Source organism: Embiotoca jacksoni, unplaced genomic scaffold, assembly GCF_022577435.1.
Source record: "Embiotoca jacksoni isolate LCO1_2020_lvr unplaced genomic scaffold, fEmbJac1.0.p SCAF_12, whole genome shotgun sequence".
NCBI lineage: Eukaryota > Metazoa > Chordata > Actinopteri > Embiotocidae > Embiotoca > Embiotoca jacksoni.
Window position 1 is genome coordinate 11,393,988 of NW_027185252.1, and position 22,811 is coordinate 11,416,798.

At 42.6% G+C, this 22,811-nt stretch overlaps 2 protein-coding genes across 4 annotated transcripts; both read right to left on the bottom strand.

The window, feature by feature from the left end:
- Positions 1-2,024: 2,024 nt before the first annotated feature.
- Positions 2,025-14,272, bottom strand: gclc (glutamate-cysteine ligase, catalytic subunit). Of its 2 annotated transcripts, XM_069144816.1 has the most exons (16): positions 13,556-14,272; positions 12,600-12,712; positions 10,060-10,242; positions 9,041-9,154; positions 8,722-8,780; positions 8,373-8,509; positions 8,132-8,206; positions 7,227-7,343; positions 5,145-5,283; positions 4,915-5,027; positions 4,689-4,781; positions 4,065-4,169; positions 3,836-3,917; positions 3,635-3,744; positions 2,902-3,022; positions 2,025-2,792 (listed from the first exon to the last, which is right to left on the bottom strand). In XM_069144816.1, exons 1-16 carry the CDS (start codon positions 13,703-13,705, stop codon positions 2,611-2,613), a joined length of 1,893 nt encoding a protein of 630 aa, XP_069000917.1. In that variant the 5' UTR covers positions 13,706-14,272; the 3' UTR covers positions 2,025-2,610. The 2 variants fall into 2 exon arrangements, with proteins under 2 accessions (XP_069000917.1, XP_069000918.1); XM_069144817.1 differs by lacking the exon at positions 10,060-10,242.
- Positions 14,273-17,621: 3,349 nt separating this feature from the next.
- klhl31 (kelch-like family member 31) lies at positions 17,622-21,745 on the bottom strand. 2 transcript variants are annotated; one of them, XM_069144811.1, is made up of 3 exons: positions 21,662-21,745; positions 19,607-20,812; positions 17,622-19,517 (listed from the first exon to the last, which is right to left on the bottom strand). In XM_069144811.1, exons 2-3 carry the CDS (start codon positions 20,779-20,781, stop codon positions 18,785-18,787), a joined length of 1,908 nt encoding a protein of 635 aa, XP_069000912.1. In that variant the 5' UTR covers positions 20,782-20,812; positions 21,662-21,745; the 3' UTR covers positions 17,622-18,784. The 2 variants fall into 2 exon arrangements, with proteins under 2 accessions (XP_069000912.1, XP_069000913.1); XM_069144812.1 differs by having other exon boundaries at positions 19,607-20,809; positions 21,662-21,713.
- Between the last annotated feature and the right edge of the window lie 1,066 nt (positions 21,746-22,811).

The following is a 22,811-nucleotide window of genomic DNA, read 5'->3' on the forward strand; positions in this document are numbered from 1 at the left end:
ACATTCACCAACTTCTTGCTAACGTTATCTAGTTGCCACTGGTGCTGAGCAGGTAGCATCAATTTACCAGAGCTTTATCTTTGTAAACAGCTGCTGATAAAAAACTATGTAATCAGTGCAGTGATGAAACCGAATGGCAAGCAACCGTGACGTCACCCACTGGTTTGTGAAATTAAGTTTGGATTTTGGCCGTGGCCATCTGTCTTTTTCCGAGCCAGCAGTGACCACATTTTATCGAGCTGAGGAGGAGCAAGCAGTGGATCAAACTCAAGCTCTGAGGGCACTACATCCTCACACCTATAGTGGAAACCTGACTGCACCACAGGCCTGTCAATCAAACAGACATGCCCTCAAACATACCGCTTATCTAATTAATGATGGGATTATTTTCAGATGGACCCCAGAAAACCAATAAGAAGGAGTGACTTTAGTGAATGACACCATACTGGCATGTGGAGAAAAAAGAATTAACTTTGTATTTCATAAGAGAAGTTGAATGGGAGCCAATGGAGCCGGAGCCTTTTTGGAGCCGAGCCCTGGTGGCCCTATGTGGTACTGCACTTTAAGGCACTTCCACATGGGCCTCATTTTTTTAGATCTGGATGCTACATCCACTTTTATATACAGGTTATAGTTGAAACATTAAAGTTGAAGGCTGCAAAGTCGAAGGAATAAATTATGCTGAAGGACTTCATAGAAGTGAGGAGAACTGCAGAGTCATTGTTAATATACATATATTGATTAGTGCAGCTTTAAGGCTAATCTTTGTTTGCAACCAAAATAACAGACTTGTGGAAATTATGATTATCTCCAAGTAGTGTTAACTGCACGTAACTGAAAGTGTTAAATATTATTATTGACTTTAAGTGGGACTGTGGGCAGAAGATCATGTATGGCTGCTGCATTATCACGGAAGATACTGTCTCCAATGGAAACAACATTGATTATTATGGTCTGTTGCAATATAATCTAATAAACATGCCAGGCTAATGGTGATTTTATATAATTACCACTTAATCAATAATAAGATTGAGAAGAGCCATCACTGGTATGCTGATCCTCGCTGCATTGTAAAGTTTCCAGAAACAGACCTTAGACAGACAGATGTTTGCAGCTCATCACATCAACAGGATGTTGTTACAGATTACTTTCAGATGAAATTTAAATGTACAAAATGCATGGCTGATCTCTTGGAAATTTTGAAGACCAACTGTTCAGACTAATTTGATTTCTATCAGAACAGTGAGTCCGAGTGGTTTGTTTGTGCTGGAAATTCTTTTGCAGTGGAGGTAGGCCTGTATCAGCCACAATCATTATCATTATCCAAGAGGTCAAACTGAGGGGATATCTCTCGTCTGTCACTGCAGCTCAGTGCTGTGTGAAACCACGGTTCAATACCACCATCTTGTGGTCAGACATGATCAGGTATTGGCTGGTGGGCATTTATTAGATTACAGACATTTCATTGGAACACATTAGTCAATAATCATATCAAAGTTTTTTTTTTTTTTTTTTTTTAATGCCTCTACTTGAGATCCTTTAATTGGATGTTTAGCCCCACATGCCGACAAATTCCATGAAATTTTGCACGTTCAGTCCCAGAAAATGAACCGCAATCACCACGTTCCCCTGAATTTGTATGTCGTCATTATAGTGTCACAATTTTAATGTTTACTTGTGATTTTTTTTTTTTTTTTTACCTGCACACGTTCCCATAATTCTCTGCTGCCGTTTGTGTTTTGTGGAAATTAGCCAACGTTAAAACATGGTCGACATCACATTTCAACCATTGTTAAAGAGTACAACCTCACAGAGCTAGAACGGCTGCAGTTTCTCAGTTGCGTTCTTTAATGCAGAACCTGTTTAAAAGAGCATAAAGGGACTTAATCAAATAATTTACATGCTTGGTTTTGGGAACACTTTCATAGATAATGCAGCGGTTATTCAGTGAGCTCAGTGACGCGTTTGTGGTGGTGTGACCCCTTTAAACACGCAGCATTATTTAGAGTTGGAAGAAAACTAACTTACTGTTGCACAGATTTATTTTGAAACAGTATCACATTGCAAACAATGGTTCACCATTTCCACTCGAATGCAACACCAACTTCAAGGTCCCACTACAATGTCAGCAGAGCAAAAAGCAAACCGTTCCCTTAATGCAAAAAAAAAAAAAAAAAAAGGATATCAATCAAACGTAAAGAAAGCTCGTATCCAGGTCAAAAAAAAAAAAGAACAGTAAAAGTTGATGTTAATGTTTTAAAAGAGCAGAAGTCAAGTATTTACAGAACACAAGATTAGAAGCAGACTACTGTACAACCCTTTGCTACATTTACATTCTCACACAGATATGCTGAATTTCCAGACAAAAATAAATACACATCTGATTTTCTATTACACAACTCTTTGCATGTCTTAATCCTATTAAAATAATTTTGTAATCATAAAAATCTCATACAGTATATGTACACATATATTTGATGCAGGTGTGTTTACCAACACACACATGCTGTTTTGCATTCTCTCACATTTGGACCTGTGTCGTTCGGAGCCACATTTGGTCTTTCTTCACATGCGCGTTTTTATCATGACGATGCGTTTCTGCAGCGTCTCTCATTTGAACCTGTTCACTGGGTTTCCGATGAGCTCGGGGCACTGCTCTTCACCTTTTGCAATCCTGTCGCACTTCCTGAACAGGTCGTAGTTGATCTTGTCAGTGATGACGCTGTCCTGCTTGTACTGCGGGTGCTTGGAGACAAATTCCCTCATCCACTTGGCCATCGTCATCAGTTCGCCTATTTCAGATTGGAAGAAGGAGTTTATGGTCAGAGGTGAAGCTGCGCGAAAAGAAAAACTGCTTTTGGCTTCCGAGGACATTTCGTGCCGACCGTTACTGGAGTTTACCTGAGGCCCGCTTCTTGATGAGCTTCAGATAATTTAAAATGGTGCACCTGGTGTCCACATCGACCTCCATGTTTTCCAGGTAGCAGTTAAGGATCGGGATGAGCCCTTGGAATACTCCCTCCTGGGGATGAAACAAAAAGAGAGAAGAAAGCAGCAGTTTTTAATCAAATGGTTTCAGACCAGACAGAGTCGACAGCTGTGACTCTGTCTGGCTGCAATGAAGACAGTCGATGACAGAAAGGGAGGAAGAGGGAAAACTTAAAACCCTTTCTCAAACCAGTGACGAGGGTCAGACCTGGGTTATTTGACCGATGTTCAACTCTTCTTTTGTCAAGTTAAACTAAGTCGGTCAACACGGGTTCATCCCTGGTCACGACAATTCGGGAGAGGACCCGAGTCACGACCCGGGAAAGCTCCCGATATCTCTAGACTGTTATAACTTGGAAGGTTTGTCAATATAATGTGAACACAGTATAACATGCTCCCAAAAAAATAAAACAATAAAAAATAAAAACACATGATAACATGCAGATGTTTATGTGTTTTTTTGTTTTTTTTTACCAAATTAAGCACTGAACATAAATACAGCTGAGGCTGCATGAAAAGTCAAAGGATCATCAGAAATGCGAGTCTGAACCAAAGTGGTGAACTTGGCGTCCGACTGTCGTTGCCGTCCGCCGAGTTGATAATCGATACGGATAATCAATAATCGATACGGATAATCAACAATCACCTTTCCGTTGATGATTGTGTCGATGCTCATCAGCGTGTACTCTTCATTGGCACCGTCGGTCTCCAAGCCGTTCTGGGCGGAGGCGGTGCCATCAAGGCCCGGGTTGCAGCCTGTCGGCGGACAAAACGGAAGTGTTCTAATCCGATTCACTCCGTCTCTCAATGAGCATCAACCTAAAGATGCACTTCCTGTTTTACACACCTTTAAAGATGTCCTTTCGAAAGTAAAACATGCCCTCCTGGACCGCGTTTCTCTTCTGCGCCACCTTCATATTTTCATCAACCTGACAAAAAGACAGTTGTTGTTTTTTTTCCTGCATCAGATCACCGTGTACGAAAACTCTTGCAAATCAGCAAGACCTGAACGTCCCTATTCACGGATTTAAGGCTCCATGTTTCATCGAAGAGTAAAACCGTGTGGCTGTTATCACCTTTGACAACGGGATCAGGAAGTCCAGTTTGTAGGACAGGATCACTCTGGTGAGCAGGACGACAAACACCACGTATGCAGCGTTTTCAAAGTCAGTCAGCTGCACCTGAAAAGCACAAAAAAAAAAAAAAAAAATGTAACTGAACGACCTCGCCGAGTACGAGGGGGCCGTCGAAAAGTTCAAAGGAGGTTGCCGCCGTGCGCGAACAGAGCGGAGCACTTTTTTTGACAGCCGGGGGGAAGCTACGACCTCCGTGAAGGAAATGTTTCACCGCTTGATCGACATCAGAGCTGCACACGTTTTTTGTGACCGAGGGCGCGGGCGCGTCTCGACGGAAATCGACAACGGCGAGCCGTGAAGTGCTTCAGGATGTCGACGCCCGGGTGAAGCGTTTCCCCGCTAAATGTTTTCACCGACAGAAGACCGAAGAAGGGGTTCCCGGCTGTTCGGCCGGACCGACTGCGGTGCTCTGAGGGAGACGGAGCTCGGCCGCCGATGTTGATCAAGCCACGCAGCTTGGGAATACTTACTGGTGAAAGTTATAGCTTGCCCCCGGCGCCGACATGAACGGTCTCGGATCGTTTTGATCGCCTCTTGTGTAAACGCAGGTGAAAGTCTTCTTACCTCCATTGGGCGGAACTCAACTCTCCAGCCGATGTCAGAGTTTGGAGGAGGAGGTTTGAACCGCATCGTCTGCCAGTTGGTCGACTGGAGGTTCTGCGAGACGTTCAGGAGAACACTCAAAAATACTCAAGTGCACCGAAGTCACCGATGTATCGTTTTCAAATGCGATCGGCTTTTCTTTTTTTTTTTTCTGCTCACAGAACGAAAATCATACAGAAATCCTCACCTCAAAATGATCCGACTCGTTTTCATCATCCAGGTGTATCTTCTCCTCAAAGACGGAGAGCGGGTCTCGGATGAAGAGGTGAGCTATGTGTTGAGCTAGAAGCTTATCGATTCCTATATATGTATGTATATAAAAAAAAAAGAAAAAAGATGAGTCGTTATTTGTCCGTACAAACATGTATTTGTGGATTATGAGTGTGGCTAATATGCTTGTATTTGAGACATCGGTACCTGCGCCGAGCAGCTGCTTGTAAATCTCCTCGTCTATGGTCAAATCTATGTCATTGTACTTCTCGCTGCAGCCTGACAGGTAGCTGTCGATCGAGTCATACCTCGACTTGAAGATCCTGTATTTGTCGTTTTTCAAAGGCTGCAAGACAAACAAACAAAAACAAAGAAGCCCATTTTCACACATCAGACTCAAAATACAAATCTGAGCATATTTAGTTTGACTGATAACTGGATTTTTTTTCTTTTTTTTTTCTTCCAAATATCAAAAGATGAATAAATACATTTTTTAAATGAGTGATTATGTGGATAAAAAAAAAAAAAAAAAAAAAAACACGTTATGCTAAAAATCAAACATTTCTCAAGGAGGAATGAATTCATGCGTATTTTAAAACACAATGATAAAATAAGCATTTTGAAAGACTTTGTAAAGAACCCTGTATGGACAACATGTTGCGTCACTACAGAAAGACAGATGACGGGTGTCAAGAATGAGACATTTACATAATGATGCAGTTATTGGTTGTGAAAGAGAGAAGCTAACTGCGGAGTTTGTGTTTGCTGGAAAGCTATTTTAGTCGAGTCCCGACCTTCGGTGGCGTAACACATAAAGCACATGCAGCCTCTGTGGCCAAACCGCCACAACTGTAGGAAGAGCTCGGTAACCAGGCGTAAACACACATCGGTAACGGTCATTACAAGGAGGTGGGCATTTAAGAAAGTCTGAAATCTGAGCACGTTTGATTCTTTTTTTTTTCTGAACATGCTGTGATCAAAGATTGAAGCTTCATGTGAGGTTTCCCAGCATCGTTCCAATCCCACTTTTAACATCATTAAACCCCGAGCGCGGGACGGCGGACATCCGACGGCGGCTCTCTGATCAGATTTCTGCAAAGTAACCGTCTTTCAGAAGTTACTACTTGAGAAACACTGCTTCACCGCAATCATCTGGAAATTCAAATATCACAGCGTGCAGCGCCACGGACGACTTGACTTATTACTGATGCAGTGCAAACATGGATGCCTGACCTTTCTGAGCTCAGCCCGTGAGTCATCCTCAGGAAGATGAAGCTGGTGATGAAGACCCTGCAGCTGATTCTCAAAAAGAACACGATGCTGCTTCATTTATCACCGGGCCAACTATTACATCGAGCGATTATCTAACCTGCCGTGTTACATACAAGTGTTAAACCACTTTCAATCACAGACAGCAAACTGTCATCAAAACTATTTTTCTCCTTTGGTCGCATTTTACTCGTTTTTGAGTAACGCGAATACTTTCACGTTCACAACAAGGCTTCACCATCACGGTCAGCACGGCTGGCATGTTTGGAAAAAGTCTTTTTGCAGCAGTGGATTGACCCACTAACACCGGTCTGGCAGTGTTTTAGCCTCCGGTGCAACAGATGTACGCCAAGACTTCCTCTGCTGTGGGTTGGTTGTTGTTGTTGTTGTTTACGGTTCGATTAACAGCCTGCTTCTCAAGAACGGAGGTAACAGACCACGACTGCAGTCGCTAATACTTTCAAACCACTTCAACAAAGTTAATCCGAAGCTAAATTGTTGGAAGAGGATAAAGAGGCGCTGCGCATCTTTTGCTCACCGCAAAGACTGTTTACCCGCATGCGACCAAGGCCCGCTCACACCTGATTGGTCGATATTACTTGGACTACAGAAACCAGAAATCTTTCGGTACCAAACTCTTGTCCCATTTCCTCCCGATTCTGCATTCAAACGCAGAGGTGGGTTTGCAGAAATACTTTTTTTTCGATACAAAAAACATTTATTGTATTAAACTATACATTTAGCCAACAGTCAAATTTACCGTACTAATAATGCGGAGTTTTTAAGTGAAAGACCAAAGTCATGACTTTGTTGGGGTCCATTTTCTGTAACTCGGTTTCACTATTGCCCTCACGTCCCCTCCGGAGAGATCAGTAATGACTAAGGACACCAACATACAGAAAATATGAACCCCAACTAAACCCTCAAATCAAACAAATCCCCCAAAAACCATCTTGTCGATTTGACCGAAACATATTTGTGCGAACTTCAGGCTCTTGTTTCAGGCAGCTTTCAGCTCACCTTCAGCCCGCGTTCCTCCCGTGTCCTGTCGTCCACCGAGGCAGAAATAACTCCCCAGCGACAATCGATATCTGACACGTAGCCTCGGTAGAAGGGGGAGGCTGCACTCAGCGCCATCTGCACAGGGTGAAGACTGTATTCAGTGTATTTTCTGACAAATATAGCAGCAACAAATAGACAGATAAATAAATGAGTCCCATCTTAAAAAGGTGACCGTAGAGACAAGTGGCGCTGCGCCAAGCCAGAGAAATCTACCCCATGAAGTGGGTCCGTCTCATAAAGCGGAGACATCAGAGTATCAACAATACAATTCTAAACTTTTAAATGTGCAAAAGCATCTTTAAATGTACATATAACCTCAAAAAAAAAAAAAAAGAAGTCAGAAACGCATTGTATTTCACTGTTAAGACAAAAACAGGGTGACAGAACTCAACAAGAATAAGTTAAACATTAAACAACTCCCATGCAGGCGTGTTGATGTTAAGAGTTAACCTGCTTGATACCAACATGTCTCAGAAAGGACACCGGGTAGTTCAAACAAATCGTACTTTTTGCACAGATGCTGCTTTTGAAATAGCTTCACCTACACAATGCATGTTAATTACTCTCCTTTGACTTTCGAAACAAAGCCACAAACTCTCCGCTCTGACGCAGCGGTTATTTATACCACAGAAAAACACACGGTACAATCCGTTTTTGTCGGTGTGCTCTGTCTTGACCCCGTTATACATTAAAAACGTCTCGCACGGTGCAGCAAAATACTGTCACGCCCCGCATAGGTATTTCAACATGAAGTCATGAAATAACAAGTTATATAAAAGTCCTGCTGAGAGCGAGGTCAGTTAAATAGTCGTAGTATATGACGGGGGAGGGGGAGGGGGGGCGTGTTTCACTTATCTACTCACCACAATGGGGCAGAATGTTGCTAGTTGGTCGTAAAGATATCTCGCCTCATCGATGCTGCAGGCCTGGAACGTCACCTGCACGAGCATCATAAAAAGAGGCTGAAGTACATTCATGAATCACTTATTAGGACCGTAGAGCCCCAGTCCACACCGACCTCTAAAACATCTCCTCATTTACATCAGTGACTGAAAACAAACAGGCCACGAAGCCTGCGGGATGGGCGCTCTGTTGTGGCGGTACCTGCAGGCAGCAGTTGCCCATGCCGAAGCCCATGGCGTCCATGTAGATGTGGTCGGGCAGAGCGGCCCTCGCCGCTTCGCCGTCGTCCTCGGGAAACTCTTCCACAAACGGAGATGGAGTGCACTTGTCTTTAAAGACTGAAACAGGAAAAAAGAATGTCGTCATGTTTATTTATCGAGGAAAAGTGAAACCCTAAAAACGGCGTTTACGACCGCAGCGGGCGGCACGTTCTAAACTAGACTCCGCCCACATATTGATTGGCCAAAGGAATGTAAAAGAACGTCAAAACACACCGTAAGAAAACGTTCTACGTCTCATATACCGTTTTTCTTGTTTCAGTCAAACTTACTTGGCACATTTATGACGACTTTCTCTCCTCTTCTGTGACGTATGTTTCTGGTAAGGGTGCTGATGAAGAAAATCCATCAATACAGACATCATTACAGGAAACACCCGAAGTTAAAGCAGCCAACAGAACATGCTGGAGTGACGTCATTCAGAGTCTCTCACCGGCTGCACGTCACAAACAAGATGCATGTTGCGTTCAGCTTCTGATCAGCTCTGGTAGAGTTCATGTGAAAATAGCTCTCAGCGCATCGCAAGTTCATGTTCGACTGTTCCACCAAAAATCACACCAACCGTCATGAAGTTAGAAGCATGAAGCTGACCTGAATCTCGGGTGTCCGTTGATGGCTTCGTCGGGGAAAAACAGTGACTTTGACACGCCCTTTTCAACGGGAGTTGGCCGGGACTCTGGTTTGGTGAAACCTGGGCAACCCAACCTGAACAAAGGATCAAAACACACACAACTATTAGAAGGCCGACTCACCATGCCTTTTCATCTGAGGATTCATTGGCAAAGAAATAATTGTGATTAACAACGAAAATGTTTCAATTGAAATGTTTTGTATTTAAACGCTGCTATTATAGTTTATGCTTAATCATAGTTTAATTATACAGCTTATAAAGAAGAAGAAGAAGGAGAAGGAGAGACATTTATTGGCATTTAACACTGGAAAATATGTAACAAAATTACATTTCTGTTTTGTCTTTTAGGGTTTTGTAAACAAACCTCCACAGGGCAGATATGACGTAAAAAACAACTTAAATATACATATAATATAAATATGAGATGATGTCATTAAATGAGTCAAACCTCAAACGGTGGAAACGACATGGAAATAGTGATGGAAACACAATTCTGATCGCAATTATGTTATAATTGTAACAGACCTAGCAGCAACCAACCATTACTCTAATTACTAATCAATCTGTCATTTTCCCCCCAAAAGAAATGACTAATTGTTTTGACAGAAAATTTTAAAAAAATGCCTCGTTTTGTCGGCGTTTCCAAAACGACTAAATACGAAAGAGGGAAGCATCAAATCCTCACATTAGAGAAACTAAAAGAAGTGACGGAAATAACTGATCCATTCTCAAATTGGTTGCCAATTAATTTCCGTCTGTCGACCGATCAGCTGATCGATCACTGCAGCTCAAAAATATGACGACGACAAAAACGTATTTGACATCCATCACTGCTTTCAGAGTTAAAAGCATCAATATTTACTTTCGAAACACGTCGAATTGACGAACTATACATCTGCGTATCCAACCAACGACCCGCTTTGATTCCGATCTCCGTTGAGAACCATCAGAGAGGGCTGAGACAAGAGTCCCGGGGTACCTTGGGAATGAGGTGATGGTGCAGAGGGTTTCATTGTGGTTGAGGACGGACGACGCCTCCCGTCGTCTCTTCCCCATGTTGCCCTCCACCGTGTTGAACTCGGACATGGTGCCGCCGTACGGCTGCCCCGGAGTTCCCTCGATCATGTAGCTGCCATACTCCGGTCTCCACAGCGTGGGGTGACTGCGAAAATATGAAACGTTTTGTCGCGAGGACGTTAAGCAGCAGGTCAGCCGAGAGCGAGTCTCACGAGGACCGCTGCGATTAAAAATCGACTCGGGAGCTCTCCGTCTCCATCGTGTCGGCTGTGATCGCGGCATGGGCGAAGCAACGCCGCGTATTTGCGCCCCGGAGCGTGCACTCTTTTGTGTGCGCGACAGAGGGGCAGTAATGAGGAATGCGTCGGCTCTACTATTCCCACTGCCGCCGGTATTCCCCCCGGGTGAAGTCGGCTACACCGATTCAGACCGACGTCACGGGCAGCGAGGAAAGCAAAACACTCACGAGCCTGTGCAAACGCATTTCCAGCGCCTGCAGAGAGTTCCTCCTCTTTAAAGAAGTGGGGCGATACCGATGTGCAGACGGTGTTCCCAGAAAAGCTCCTCCGGCCAAAACCCCTTCACAAAGCGTCTTACTTTCTCACAAAAGTAAAAGTCGAAAAATGAGACGCGTCGGATGTCGCGGAGACAAATAGATTCGCTTTATTTTTTTTTTAAACAGTTTGTCTTGTTGGGGAGATTTAATTAAAATACTGAAATCCACAAACAATCCAAGCTCAAAATGTACAATTTCAAAACTCACGAAGGGTTCAGTGGAGTAAATCTCTTCCGGGTTGACACCGCAAGTTGCAACAATTAGTCGATTTATCTTTTAGTTAGTTGACTGGAAACTTACTTAACAACTCTTTTGAGAGAAAAGCTGTAATTGAAACAATTACTATTTAAGTTAAAATACAGACTACGAGTCAGACGGGAGAAGAAATGGAAAAAAATTCAAGCTTGCCTGTGGGAGACGTACTCAACCCAACTCAAGAGATTTGGCTGCGCAATGACGACATGTCGCATAGAGGGCCATTTTAAATGTAAATTCTGATGCAAAATAAGTCCGCGAGAAACCTTCGGCAGCTCCGGTCGTTTGTAGGTCTGATGTGCGACGTGCTGACAGACGGGGAGGACCAGTGTGAAGATCTGCTTTGGGGTGAAATGTTGCAGAAAATGTCTCAAGGAGCTCCGATTCCAGGACACGCGTATCATCTTTTTATGTGTACTGATCTCAGAAATCATTTGTGAACTACAGAAAATTGAAAGATTTCCTTCGATGGGCACAGACTCGGGAGATTTGAAAAAAACAAAACAACATTTGACTAAAAAAAAAAGAAAAAAAAAAAGCACATAGCTGCGTATGTTAATCATTGTGTGTAATAAGCAGCATGCGAGAGACATGAGAGGTTTTGACTGCCGGACGACGCTGCTCTTTTTGCTCTTGCTGCTCTTTTTGACTCCTGAAAACGAAACCATGTCGACCCTCGTCGTCGCCGAGGGATGTTTGACTGGAGACGGGCTTTTTTGGGTTTTTTTATATTCTCACATTGCTTCGTTTTGGGCTTTTTAGACGCCTGATGAGGTGAAAGTATTCAACAAAAATAGAATATTACAGAAAAGACAGAAATCATGAATATAGTTTTGGGACATAGACATTTTGTTTTTTTCCCTTTCGTATTGCGTTTCTGATCACTTGACTCCCACAATGGGATTTTTTTTTTTTTTTTGGGGGGGGGGGCAAATAAATTTCATACAAACACGGGTGATTTGTCTTTATGTAGGTTGAAGTAAAAAAAAAAAAAGTAACAGACATGATGGACGAAGTGCTCTGCACCAACCAGAGAGGGCAGAAAAATCCCATTGTTACTGTAGCAGCTGAAGGACGTTGACTTTGCTTGAATCGGACCTTAAATGAGCAGCGACAACGCGCGCGAGTCACGCTGACGTATTTCTGTGCAGGAACTCGGGGGTTTGATATCAACCGTTACTGCTCACGTTTGCATGTTTATATCAGGGAGCTGTCGGCGCCACTTCTCAACCTTACGTCAGTGCCTGAGTGGCTTTAGTGATAGCAAATTAATTACCAATGAAAGTGAGCGTCTGCGATGGTTGCGAACCGTTCTTTGTCTAATCTTGCCGCTGCTTTTTATGATGCGTCTTATACGAGGCCGATATCTGAGAAATCATTGTCGTGGCTCGCTGCCAGCCACAACAAACTCTCACTAACCGTGTTGCTTTCACTTGCGTGTTATTTTAAGTGTCTTGTTTTTCCAGCCAAGTGCAACAACGCATTCGTGAGAGTAAATATCACTCCCAGACAAAATAGTTGTATCTGGCAGGCGGGAAGTAATTCAAGCAGAATCTGAACGCCGCAAAGAAAAATGACCTCCGTCAAAAGTCCACAGTGTGAAGACATCGAGGAGTTTTAACGTCTGTAAAATCTCCAGCTGACACGCGCTGCGAAGACAAAAAAACAACAACAACAAAAAAAAAACTTACTTGGGGTTTATCTTTTCACCCTGCTCTTGGAGCGTTTCCAAAACCTCTCCGCCGTTCAGGACCAGTCGAACCGTCTCGTCGTTGTCATCCAGCTCCACCAGCATGTACTCGACCTGAAAGCAAACAACGCAAAGTGTTCAAACACGCCACCTAAAGCAGACGGCTCCAGTCTGGCGGCACAAAGCCGAGGTTTTTTAAGATCAGGCTGGGACGCCATCACATCCATTCCAATCCATCAGTCGCGTTTCCTTGACTTTGACGCTGCTCCCCTGTAATCTCTCTGTCTGAAAGAGGGATTAATCTACAACAACAGCATTCCACATCGCTTGAAATCAAAACACTTTGTTCAAGCTGTGGCACACTGAAGTTTTGTGGGCCTGGCGGCGGCGGCGGCGGGCAAAGAAAAACACCAGTGACGTTCTTCAATGAAAGCAGGCAACAGACACTTTTACTACATGTTGTACAGCGGGAATGATGTTAGATGTTTACTCAACAAAGAGTGTCTGCTAGTTGAGTAAACGTAGAGGAAGTGGTAGAAATAGGAAACTGAAGGATTGAGTGATGCTGCCCTCGTGACAAAGTTGGACTTTAACATTTTCCTGTAAAAAAAAACAAAAAAAAAACTCCAGACTTGCTGCAAATGCGTAAAACAGCAATCATCCAAGGAGCTGCAACCGAGTTAAGACTCTTATCTTATCAATAAACTTACAGTCTAGGAGCGACTGATTAATGAGAACATGTCGATCACTACTTTACCGTTGTGTACATACTGTTCAAAGTTGGAAGATTTACAACAACGAAGTATCCCATATCAATAAAAAAAAAAAAAAAAAAAAGAAAGAAAGAAAAAAAAAAAAAGAGGCCACTATTGCATCATCCGCAACCATCACGACCGACGGATCAAAAACATGAACGGAGGTAGAAATGTGTGTTGGTTTGTTGTTTGTTTTTTTTACCTCGTCGCCCCATTTCAACACGTCCCTCTGACGATCCTTCACCTTGTTGTAGATGTTGACGAACTGAATGATGCCGTGCTTTCTGATGTGGTCGGCGTGCTTCCTGGTTTCCTCCCAGGTCAGCGGAGACCCCTGTGACAGTAAACCCATGGCGCGCACACACACGCGACGAGGCTCGGAGGTGTGTTGGTGCACCGACCTGCTGCTGCTGCTGTGGACGAGAGTTAGCTAGCGAGCTAGTTTGTGGAAGTGGCGGAAAGCTCGCATGAAGTCTCGGTCCGGACGAGCGGCGAAAGTCCGGAGCTCCTCGGGACGCTGCGAGGGGAGGGAGCCTCACGGGGCCGAATGGAGGAAGGGGTCTTGCGGGGTGGGGGGTGCAGTTTAAGCGGCGTGCCCTGTCGGTAACCTTAGCTGCAGAAGAAACAGGGCCCCCCCCTTTTTTTTTTTGCTCATCACCTGCTAATGTCTGGTTAGCTCGGTAACGTTCAAACCGCGTGAGCGGATCCAATAAAAAATAAAAAATAAAAAACAACAACAACACCAACAAACAACAAAAAAAAAGAGGACGTTGATGCGGTTGATGTGCAGCTCTGTGACGGGATGACAGCAGCGAGGTGAGCCGGTAAATATGTCGGTGTCGCCGGCCCGGTCTGCTCCGCCGAGGTGGTGCTGTTGTACATATGGACGTCCTCCTCCTTCCACACACAGGTGATGTCTTCAGGCGGAGCGGAATGACGTCACTGTGACTCAGCATTCTTCGCTCGCCCGAGCTCCGCCCACTTCTCCCGTCGAAATTCAGAGAAACCCGCGATGTTACGTTCACGAGCAGTGGGGAAAAAAAAAAAAAGTGGGAAATAACTTTAACCCTGCTGTTATGAGGAACCGTAAGAAGCGGCATTAATGTTCCTCGGGTCAAATTAAACTGGTGCTTGTTCAACTATCTGCAAGTATTTAAAAAATAATTCATATTACGAGTCTTTTCTTTTCACATTTTAGTTAAGATTTTCCATTTCATTTAAATTAAGCGCCTGTACTTCACTTTCCTTTTTCAGCTTGGCAATTTATGGTATTTGTAATGCCAACATAATGTTAGTTTAAATTAGAAAGATTAAACGTATCACTTCAAGAAAAAAATATAAGTAGGCTATTTCAGTATTGAGGACAGACTATCCTCTTTATTAGAGCAAATCTGCCCCTGGGTGAAGTTCCCTCTTCTTGGAGACTCAGCACACTAAACAAAGCTAAATTATAGTTGTTAATTTGGTTATGGACAATTTAATGAATTCAAATTACAATACGTAACCTATTCCCATTTGTTTCTTTATATATTTTGTATTCTTTTGGTGAGTTGTTTTTTTTGTCATTAACTAGCCCTTTTATATATAGATCAAATGAATTTATTTCTAACAAGAATAAGACAACACAAAAAGTTTCAGTAAAGCAGCCATGTGCTGGTTTTAATGGCAGTTAGCACCACAAAGTCACTGATTTACTGGTTGGCTTCTGTTATAATATCCACAGGATTAAGATGAATTAGGCATGTTTATAACATGAGTGTAGGAAGCCCCAGTATACAATGAACTGTTGAATGCCACATCAACAGAGAAAAATATGATTGTAATAATGACATAGCATTTGACTTGAGTGAGCAGGTGTGGCTATCTTACAAGCATGTGTTGATAAAATTGAATAGGGGTCAATGTGCTGCACTCACATCCACCCCAAATGAGAATGTGGTTTGACTCACAATTCTGAATGGTTGAGTTCACTTCCCTTTATATTAAAAAAATCTGCAGTCATGTCTACATCAGGAATCGCAGCAGGAAATCATATTGAGGAAGCTCTTGAAATTATTTTGTTTGGAGTATGAAAGTGGTTTAATTGTAGTTTATGAGAAGAGAATCAGTTCAGTAGACGTGCTTAAATAACAAGTCATGCTGCTTGTCTAAAATTAGTGCGGGGTGTACATTTTTCAAATCAACAAATGTACTGTTGTTGCAAATCACACTGATTAGCAGTTTGTTGATGTGTGAATACATGAGTCACCACCATAAACTGAAGTACTGCAGCTGAGCAGGAAGCCCAAGTCATATTGAAGACCCTGACAAATTGGTAATCACATGTAAGTATTTTCAACACAAAATTTGACATGGAAACATAAGCAAACTCTCATCTGAACGCATACTTTGATTCAAATATTTCTCAGCTGTCTTTGGTGCACGAATGCATCATCACCTTTTACCACCTGATCTCAGTCCATTTCAGACTAGTGAATAAAGCAAGAGACAAACACACAAATCTCTCGTGTAAAATTACCGAAACTATTCAAACTTGACCATAAAATGTTGTGTTCAGATAAGAGACCATCCCTCATGGTCAGTAGCTCATCAACAAATTCCTTTTCAGGGCCTGCAATAATTACAAGGTTACAAAGTCTGTAATGCCACTTCTGCTTTAACAAAAGATCTTAAAGGAGCAGTGTGTAGGATTTAGTGGCATCTGCTGGTGACTTTGCTAATTGCAAACAACTGAATATCTGTCGACTCACCATTACACTTGCAAACGTGTCGGAGAATCTACGGTGGCTGTAAAAAACGCAAAACGTGTAAAGCCCTCTGTAGAGCCGGTGTTTGGTGTGACCTTTCTGGGCTACTGTAGAAACATGGTGCGCTACCTGGAAGAGGACTAGCTCCATTTCATTCTCTTCATTTAATTATACACTTATGACAACAAAATTATGAATATCATATTCAATTTCAGATAAAATATTCCCCCTAAATCCTGCACACTAAACTTTTAAAGATTCCCTCCAGGCTTGTTGGCACTTACTCTGCTTTAAATAATAAGTTTTCCTTAAAAAGTTCAATTATTTGATTAGAAAATCTTAAAATTAATATCTGCCTCCTCCCACATGATATATCCTGATGTGTTAACATGCATAGTTTTCATTTCAATAATTTAACTACTAGATAGAAGATGTCTCCTCGATTGCTGAAAAAAATTGTCAGTGTTTGTGCAATGCAGTCTGTAATTCTCCACATCACACCGGAGTAAATTACCTGTTGGATCAAGATTAGCCTGCAAACTACGTCGTAAATCCTGCTTGCAGGTACACACCTTAAACTCAGATCAACTTTCAGACGATGAATTTGGAAACAGTCTTTTAGTGTCGAACTCTGAACTTTTATCATTCGGCACAGTGGAGCTCAAACATGGACCAAAACCCGTTTTCAGGGGCCGGAGGAACTTTAAATTTCACAAACACGTTTGGTAAACAACATCCTGCACAAACATTTGGCTCGTACCCCCTTTCACTTCCCTTCGCTGGTTAGATATGATTTTTTTTTTTTAGATGCAGCGGTGAACAAGGTCAGGGGGGATGTTCATCTATCAGTAGCATAGATTCCACATGCTGTCATCACAAGATGCGTCTTTATTTTTTGGTAATATGAGCCTAATGGCTAAATAAACATAAAATACTTAGCTCTGGAGTTATGTACGATGGCAAAAGAAACCCGAGGTAAAGATGAGATGCTTTGATCTCTTTGGGACTTGCACATCAAAGACTAGAGTACACACAGAAAGAGTGTGTATTAGGCCTGACTTGATACCCTTTTGTGTATTCATTTGTCTGATGCTAGATGCCACAGCCCCTTTCTCATGCTCTCCCAGTGCAAAAATCAGTATGAATGGGCTTCTTCACAGAGCTGAAATCCTCGTGGTTTTCCAGTTCAAAAACAAATTAGAGGAAGACTTATTGAAAGTGAGCTTCTGGGTATTTACTGTTTCAGAGTATGGTGCTAGTACACCAACACCAACCTACCATCTCCTTCGGTGAGTACATAAAAAGATGTTAAAAAGCATTTATACCCTCTCATGCCGCGGTTTTAGGGTAAAGACAGGAAGTCAGAGGTGTTTATCTTGTGATTCAAATGGACTTCGCTACTTCTTCCAGCTCGTCGACAAACACTGCAGTTAACACCATGAAAATCGGCTGAAAATAAATCAGTAGGCTATGTCATCGTTTTGGACCTTGAACATAAAAAAATTAAAAAAAAGTCACGAAACAAAACAAATAGAGATTTTAATTCATTGAAAAGAGCTAAAGATTCCAGTGTACATGATGATTTGTTGATTTATGGTTTTCAAAAACAAACCAGAACTTTTTTTGTGTTCAACTGTATCACATAAATACACTCAGTTTACTTTTTTTTTTTAAATTAAAAGAAAAAAAAAAAACCGCTAAACTTTGCATAAAAATGGTTTTGAATAAATGACGACTGCTCCGAATAGATTACACTTCATCTCTTTAATTTAAAAACCAACAAAAAATGGAAAGACGTGAGCAGTCAGGGAATTCATGAGTACTGACTTCCAGGAAAGCTCAGGCTCTGATCGTCATTCACCAGGTATCTTTTTCTTTTTTACAAAATAGTTTATTTACTGTCACATGTAACCCCGTTCGAGCTGCTTCATTCCAACAGAATCCCTTCTTTTCACAGCGATAGTGTTTGTGGCGGTGGCACAACATACAACACAAGACTAGTGAACGGCTTACATGAGGTGCATGCAGAGACTCTGCGGTCTTGCTGTGTGGTGTGTTTAAACACTAAATGCAAGCACCTACTCCTGTTCGGTGACGCCAACGCTTATTCCAGCTCCAGCCTCCTTATTCTGTTCAAGTATCTGACAATCACAGTAGCTACAGTCACCACGATGACGACTGTCAACAAAATCCAGCATTATATTTCCGTGGTACTGGGCAAAAAAAAAAAAGACAGTGACGCTGCAGACGAATCTCAACACTCACTTTCCATTTTTTATTTTTTTTTTACATTTGAGTTTTAAATAACATTATATTTGCTGGTGACATTATCCCTGCTGAATTGGCCCCAGAAGATAATTTGCCTAAACATTTGAAATTAAATATTTACCTTGTCTAGTTTGTCTCTGCCATGAACATGATCCGGTATAAATGATGCCAAATATACTAATTATTAAATCAGAAGTGCAAAAACTATATTTCTGAATTCTCCTCGGTTTCAATTTGCTTCAAATGAATGAAGTTTTAAAAATATTTTACGAGATCATGTTCCCTAATTTGTAGTCCTTGAATTTTATAAAATATTGCTCACCTACAAAAAGCTGATGTCCAGAACCGAGATTGTGCAACAGACGAGCTGGAGACCTTTATACATGTAAACTACACTGTGGTTACCATCTGAATCTTTATATACTAACTGGTGCAGATGAAGCTGAACTGGCTCTGGACTCTCGTGTTTTCCGTGTAGGTATGGTGACGACGCAGCATGAGATGCCGACTGTAGCTTCTGGCAGTTCATCATCCTCAGTCCATTCGTTGAGGTCGGGGTTGTAAACCTGAATGCATTTCTTGTACTTCTTCTCACCCTCGTTCCAGCCTCCGAGGAGATACACCTTGCTGTTTGAAATCGAAATACCAGCCGTGCTCACCCCCGTGTGAAGAGGCGCGCAGTAGCTCCACTGCCCGTTGTGAGGGTTGTAAGATTCAACAACGAGGACATCCACCCTCTCCCCGCGACCTCCGAGCTGGCTGCCACCGATGACGTAGGCCCGGTCTCCAATGGTGGCGGCGCAGTGCCAGCCTCGAGGTGTGCTCAGACTGCTCTTATCCTGCCAGGTGTCAGTGGACGGGTCGTAGGAGCACACAGCTCTGGAGTAGGCGTTGTTGATGTACCCTCCAGACACAAGGATCTTGCCATCGATGAGGGAGCTGGCATGGCAGCAACGGGGCACATCCATGGGTGCTTTCATCTGCCACTGGTTAGAAGAGGGCACATAGCACTCCATGGAGGCCTGGACACCGTCGCCGTTTCGCCCTCCGACTGCAAACAAGAGGCCGTTGAAGGTGTTGAGGCTGAAGTGGGTGCGCCTTTGGATCATGTTGTTCAAGTGAATCCAAGCGTTGAAGCGGGGGTCATACCTGAAGAATATGAGAGGCATTCACAGTTATTTACAACTTTTATACCAAACAATATGACAAATGCTGAATTTAAATCAGTGGGTTCGTACCTGCAGAAGTTGCTGACAGCATGTTTGGCCTGGTTCCTTGCATCATTCTGGTCCTCACCACCTGCCACATACAGGAATCCATCCAGGACTGCCACGCACTGATTGAAGCTCTTCGCTGGCATTTCTGTCAACTTATTCCACACGTTGTCTGAATCTCTGTAGAGGACTTCTTTGCTGAGAGATTTCTCTGTCAAGGCAGGGCGTCCACCAACTGTTAGAATCACTTTGAGGCCGCCGCGTACCTTCGTTCTGCGTGACTGGAGGATGTTCTGTTGATATGGCAGCAGATGGTAATTCATGGCATCGACAAGGAGACGGTGGCACTCATGGTCTTGCATCATTCTCGGCACCCCCTGGACGTGATTCACCAGATCTTGGGCGGAGATGGTGCCGAAGCGGATGAAAGTCAGGAGATCTGCGGCGTACTTCAACCTCTTCTCGTCAAAGTCCAACCATTTCATGGCGATCTGGAAGGCTGTGACCTCAGAGGGCAGCTGCAGGGAGTCATCTGAGAGGAATTCGCAGATCTGCTCGTAGGTGAGCTTCAGGAACTGCTCCATCTCAGAAAACTCGATGAAGTTCTCGCGCATGAACTTCTGAGCTGCCTGCTTGGTTTCTTTGAGATCGTAGGCATCTGCAATGTTGGCTACATACATGCAATTCTCCACGCTCAGCTCCTGCATGAGGAAATCACTGCACATCTTCACCAACGTGCCGATCTGCAGCAGCATGGCTGCAGCAATAGTGCTGCCGATGCTGTAGAGCGACAGGGTGAGCTTTCCTGAGTAGGCGTACGTGATCGCAGTGGCGAGGCCGACTGGTGAGAGGTCGTTCAGGTCGATCTTCTGGAGGGTTGAGTCCTTCTTCAAGATATTTCGAATGTGTTCACTGCAGGAGGCCATGACAACCTTGTGGACATCAAATGACTTTGATTTGGTGGCGACGGTCAGGTCGCAGAGGAAGGAGTCGTTTCTCATGCTGCTCAAACCCTCCAGGAGGTTAGGGGCATACACAGAATCAGTGACTTCAGTGGAGATGCAGTTGAAGCCGTTTCCACCTTCTAACAGAGTGTTTAACCCGTTAATCTTGTTGATGGGGCTGTTCTCGACCATTATAGTCACATCATTTATGTCTCCTTTACTCTTTTTGGTCGCCTTGTTCTTTTTGGGTGCCATGGCTGTAGCAGCAGAACACAGCCCAGACCTTCTGAAAGCACACACACACACACACACACACACACACATACACGTTAACTTTTGTCAGAAAAGTCCAGGACAACTTAAAGATGATGCAAGATGTCAACCACATAACACAAAGAAATCTATGCTGGCAAAGAACTGGACTAGTATATTTGTCATTGTTTCATGTGTATGGGCTGTTTTCTTTACCCCAAACAAATCAATAATGTAAAAGTCTCAGTACATTTATCTTGTTGCCTCTGAGGACAAAAAGTTTTCTTTTATTTCAGAGTTCATTTTATTTAGACACAATGAGATGCTGACAACTTTGAAAACGTTTGCGGTACCAGGTGATGCTAGAGTGTGAGTACATCAACATGACTCTCTTTGCATCTGTCACAGTTTATCAGCAGTATGTCCAGGAATAGCAACACTGGTCGGCTCACCCATGACGTTCCTTTTATAGACTTTGAGACATGAGCGCCAGGCCTCATGTCCTCTGACTGTTTAAGTTCAAATCAGTGCAAAATCTTAGTTTTTTTGGTCTCTTTTCTTGAATCAATTGTTTTCAGGTTTGTCTGACATTAATCTTTAATCCACACTATGTGCAGAGACAAAAAGGTTTCGTAAAGAGTCACTCATTGCTTTGACCACAGCCCCTCGCAGATTTTAAGCTTCCTATATCAATGGTTATGTCTAAAAACTCCGTTTACCAACAGCGTCACACGAGTTATTTACCCCTTGAAGCCCCAGTTAGTGAGAAAAGAGCCCATTTTTTATTCTAAAATAACTAACAAATGCTGAAACATTACCTGACCTAAGCTGCCTCTTCATTGTTAAAATGGCAAACAATCAAGCATTAGAAAGCTCCATTTACCTGAGAAATGAAGTTGAGGCTGGTGAAGAAGGAACTTGTGCCTCCAGTTACTGGAGCAGGACAGAGAGAGACCAGCTGTCACCCCTGCTGAACGAGACCTGCAGTTAACTCCTCCTCCAGAGGGGTCAGTGCCAATCAAGTGTATTGTGCATTGCATGTGGCAGCAGCAAAAACCATACATCCGCTGACATATAATATCCAATAACCTCCAATCAGACGATGTCAACATACTGCGGGGACGTCATCTAATGAGTTTCACATGGCTGTCCATTGTTTACAAAAAAAAAAAAAAAAATTGTTCACAGAGGTGCAAACAACAGAATAATGTATACTTTTACAATACGTTAGTAAAACTCCTCAAATAAAAGTACATTTTAGTTTGATTTCTTGTTCTTGATATAATTTAGGGCACCTACAAAACTTAACTTCCATTTCATTAGCAGCACATTTCATGTTTCCTGGAATGCAGAGGACAAAAATGTGCAGTTTGAGGAAGGATGACAGTGATGTAGTATATTATTCTTTTTTTGGTTTGTGTTGGCTGATGAAACTTGTGAAATCAAAATATTTAGTGCTAAGGGTCATGAAACAGATAGCAAGCATTTTAGGGATACCCATTTATGAGAAAAAAAATTATTTTATCCATAATTGTTGCATTGGTGGAAAGAAAGTAAGAACATGTACTGAAGTAAAATGTGTGGGTATTTGCACTTGAATATTTCTATTGTATGCTACTTTATACTTTCACTGCACTACATTTCAGAAGGAAATATTGTACTTTCTATCCCACTACATTTATCTGAAAGCTCTAGTTACTTCAAAGATATTAATTTGACACAATGGATGATATAAAAAAAACTTTTAAAATACAAAGCATTGTTAAATATTTAACCAGTGGTTTCTAACCAATTTGCCTTCTGATGACTTACAAAAAGCAGTGTGTATTTGGGGTCACATCTCTCATGTGCATGAGTTGTTAACAGCTCCAACAAATTAATTCTCCCTCTAAACTTCTCTTTCATTTCATGAACTGTTAAAATGATCCAATATTTCACCAATAATCAAAGATAGAACAAGTCAAATAACTGGAAACAGATTTGTGTCTCAGGACTTCTTTTTTCCTCTCTCGGGATTCATCTGAAGACCCCTC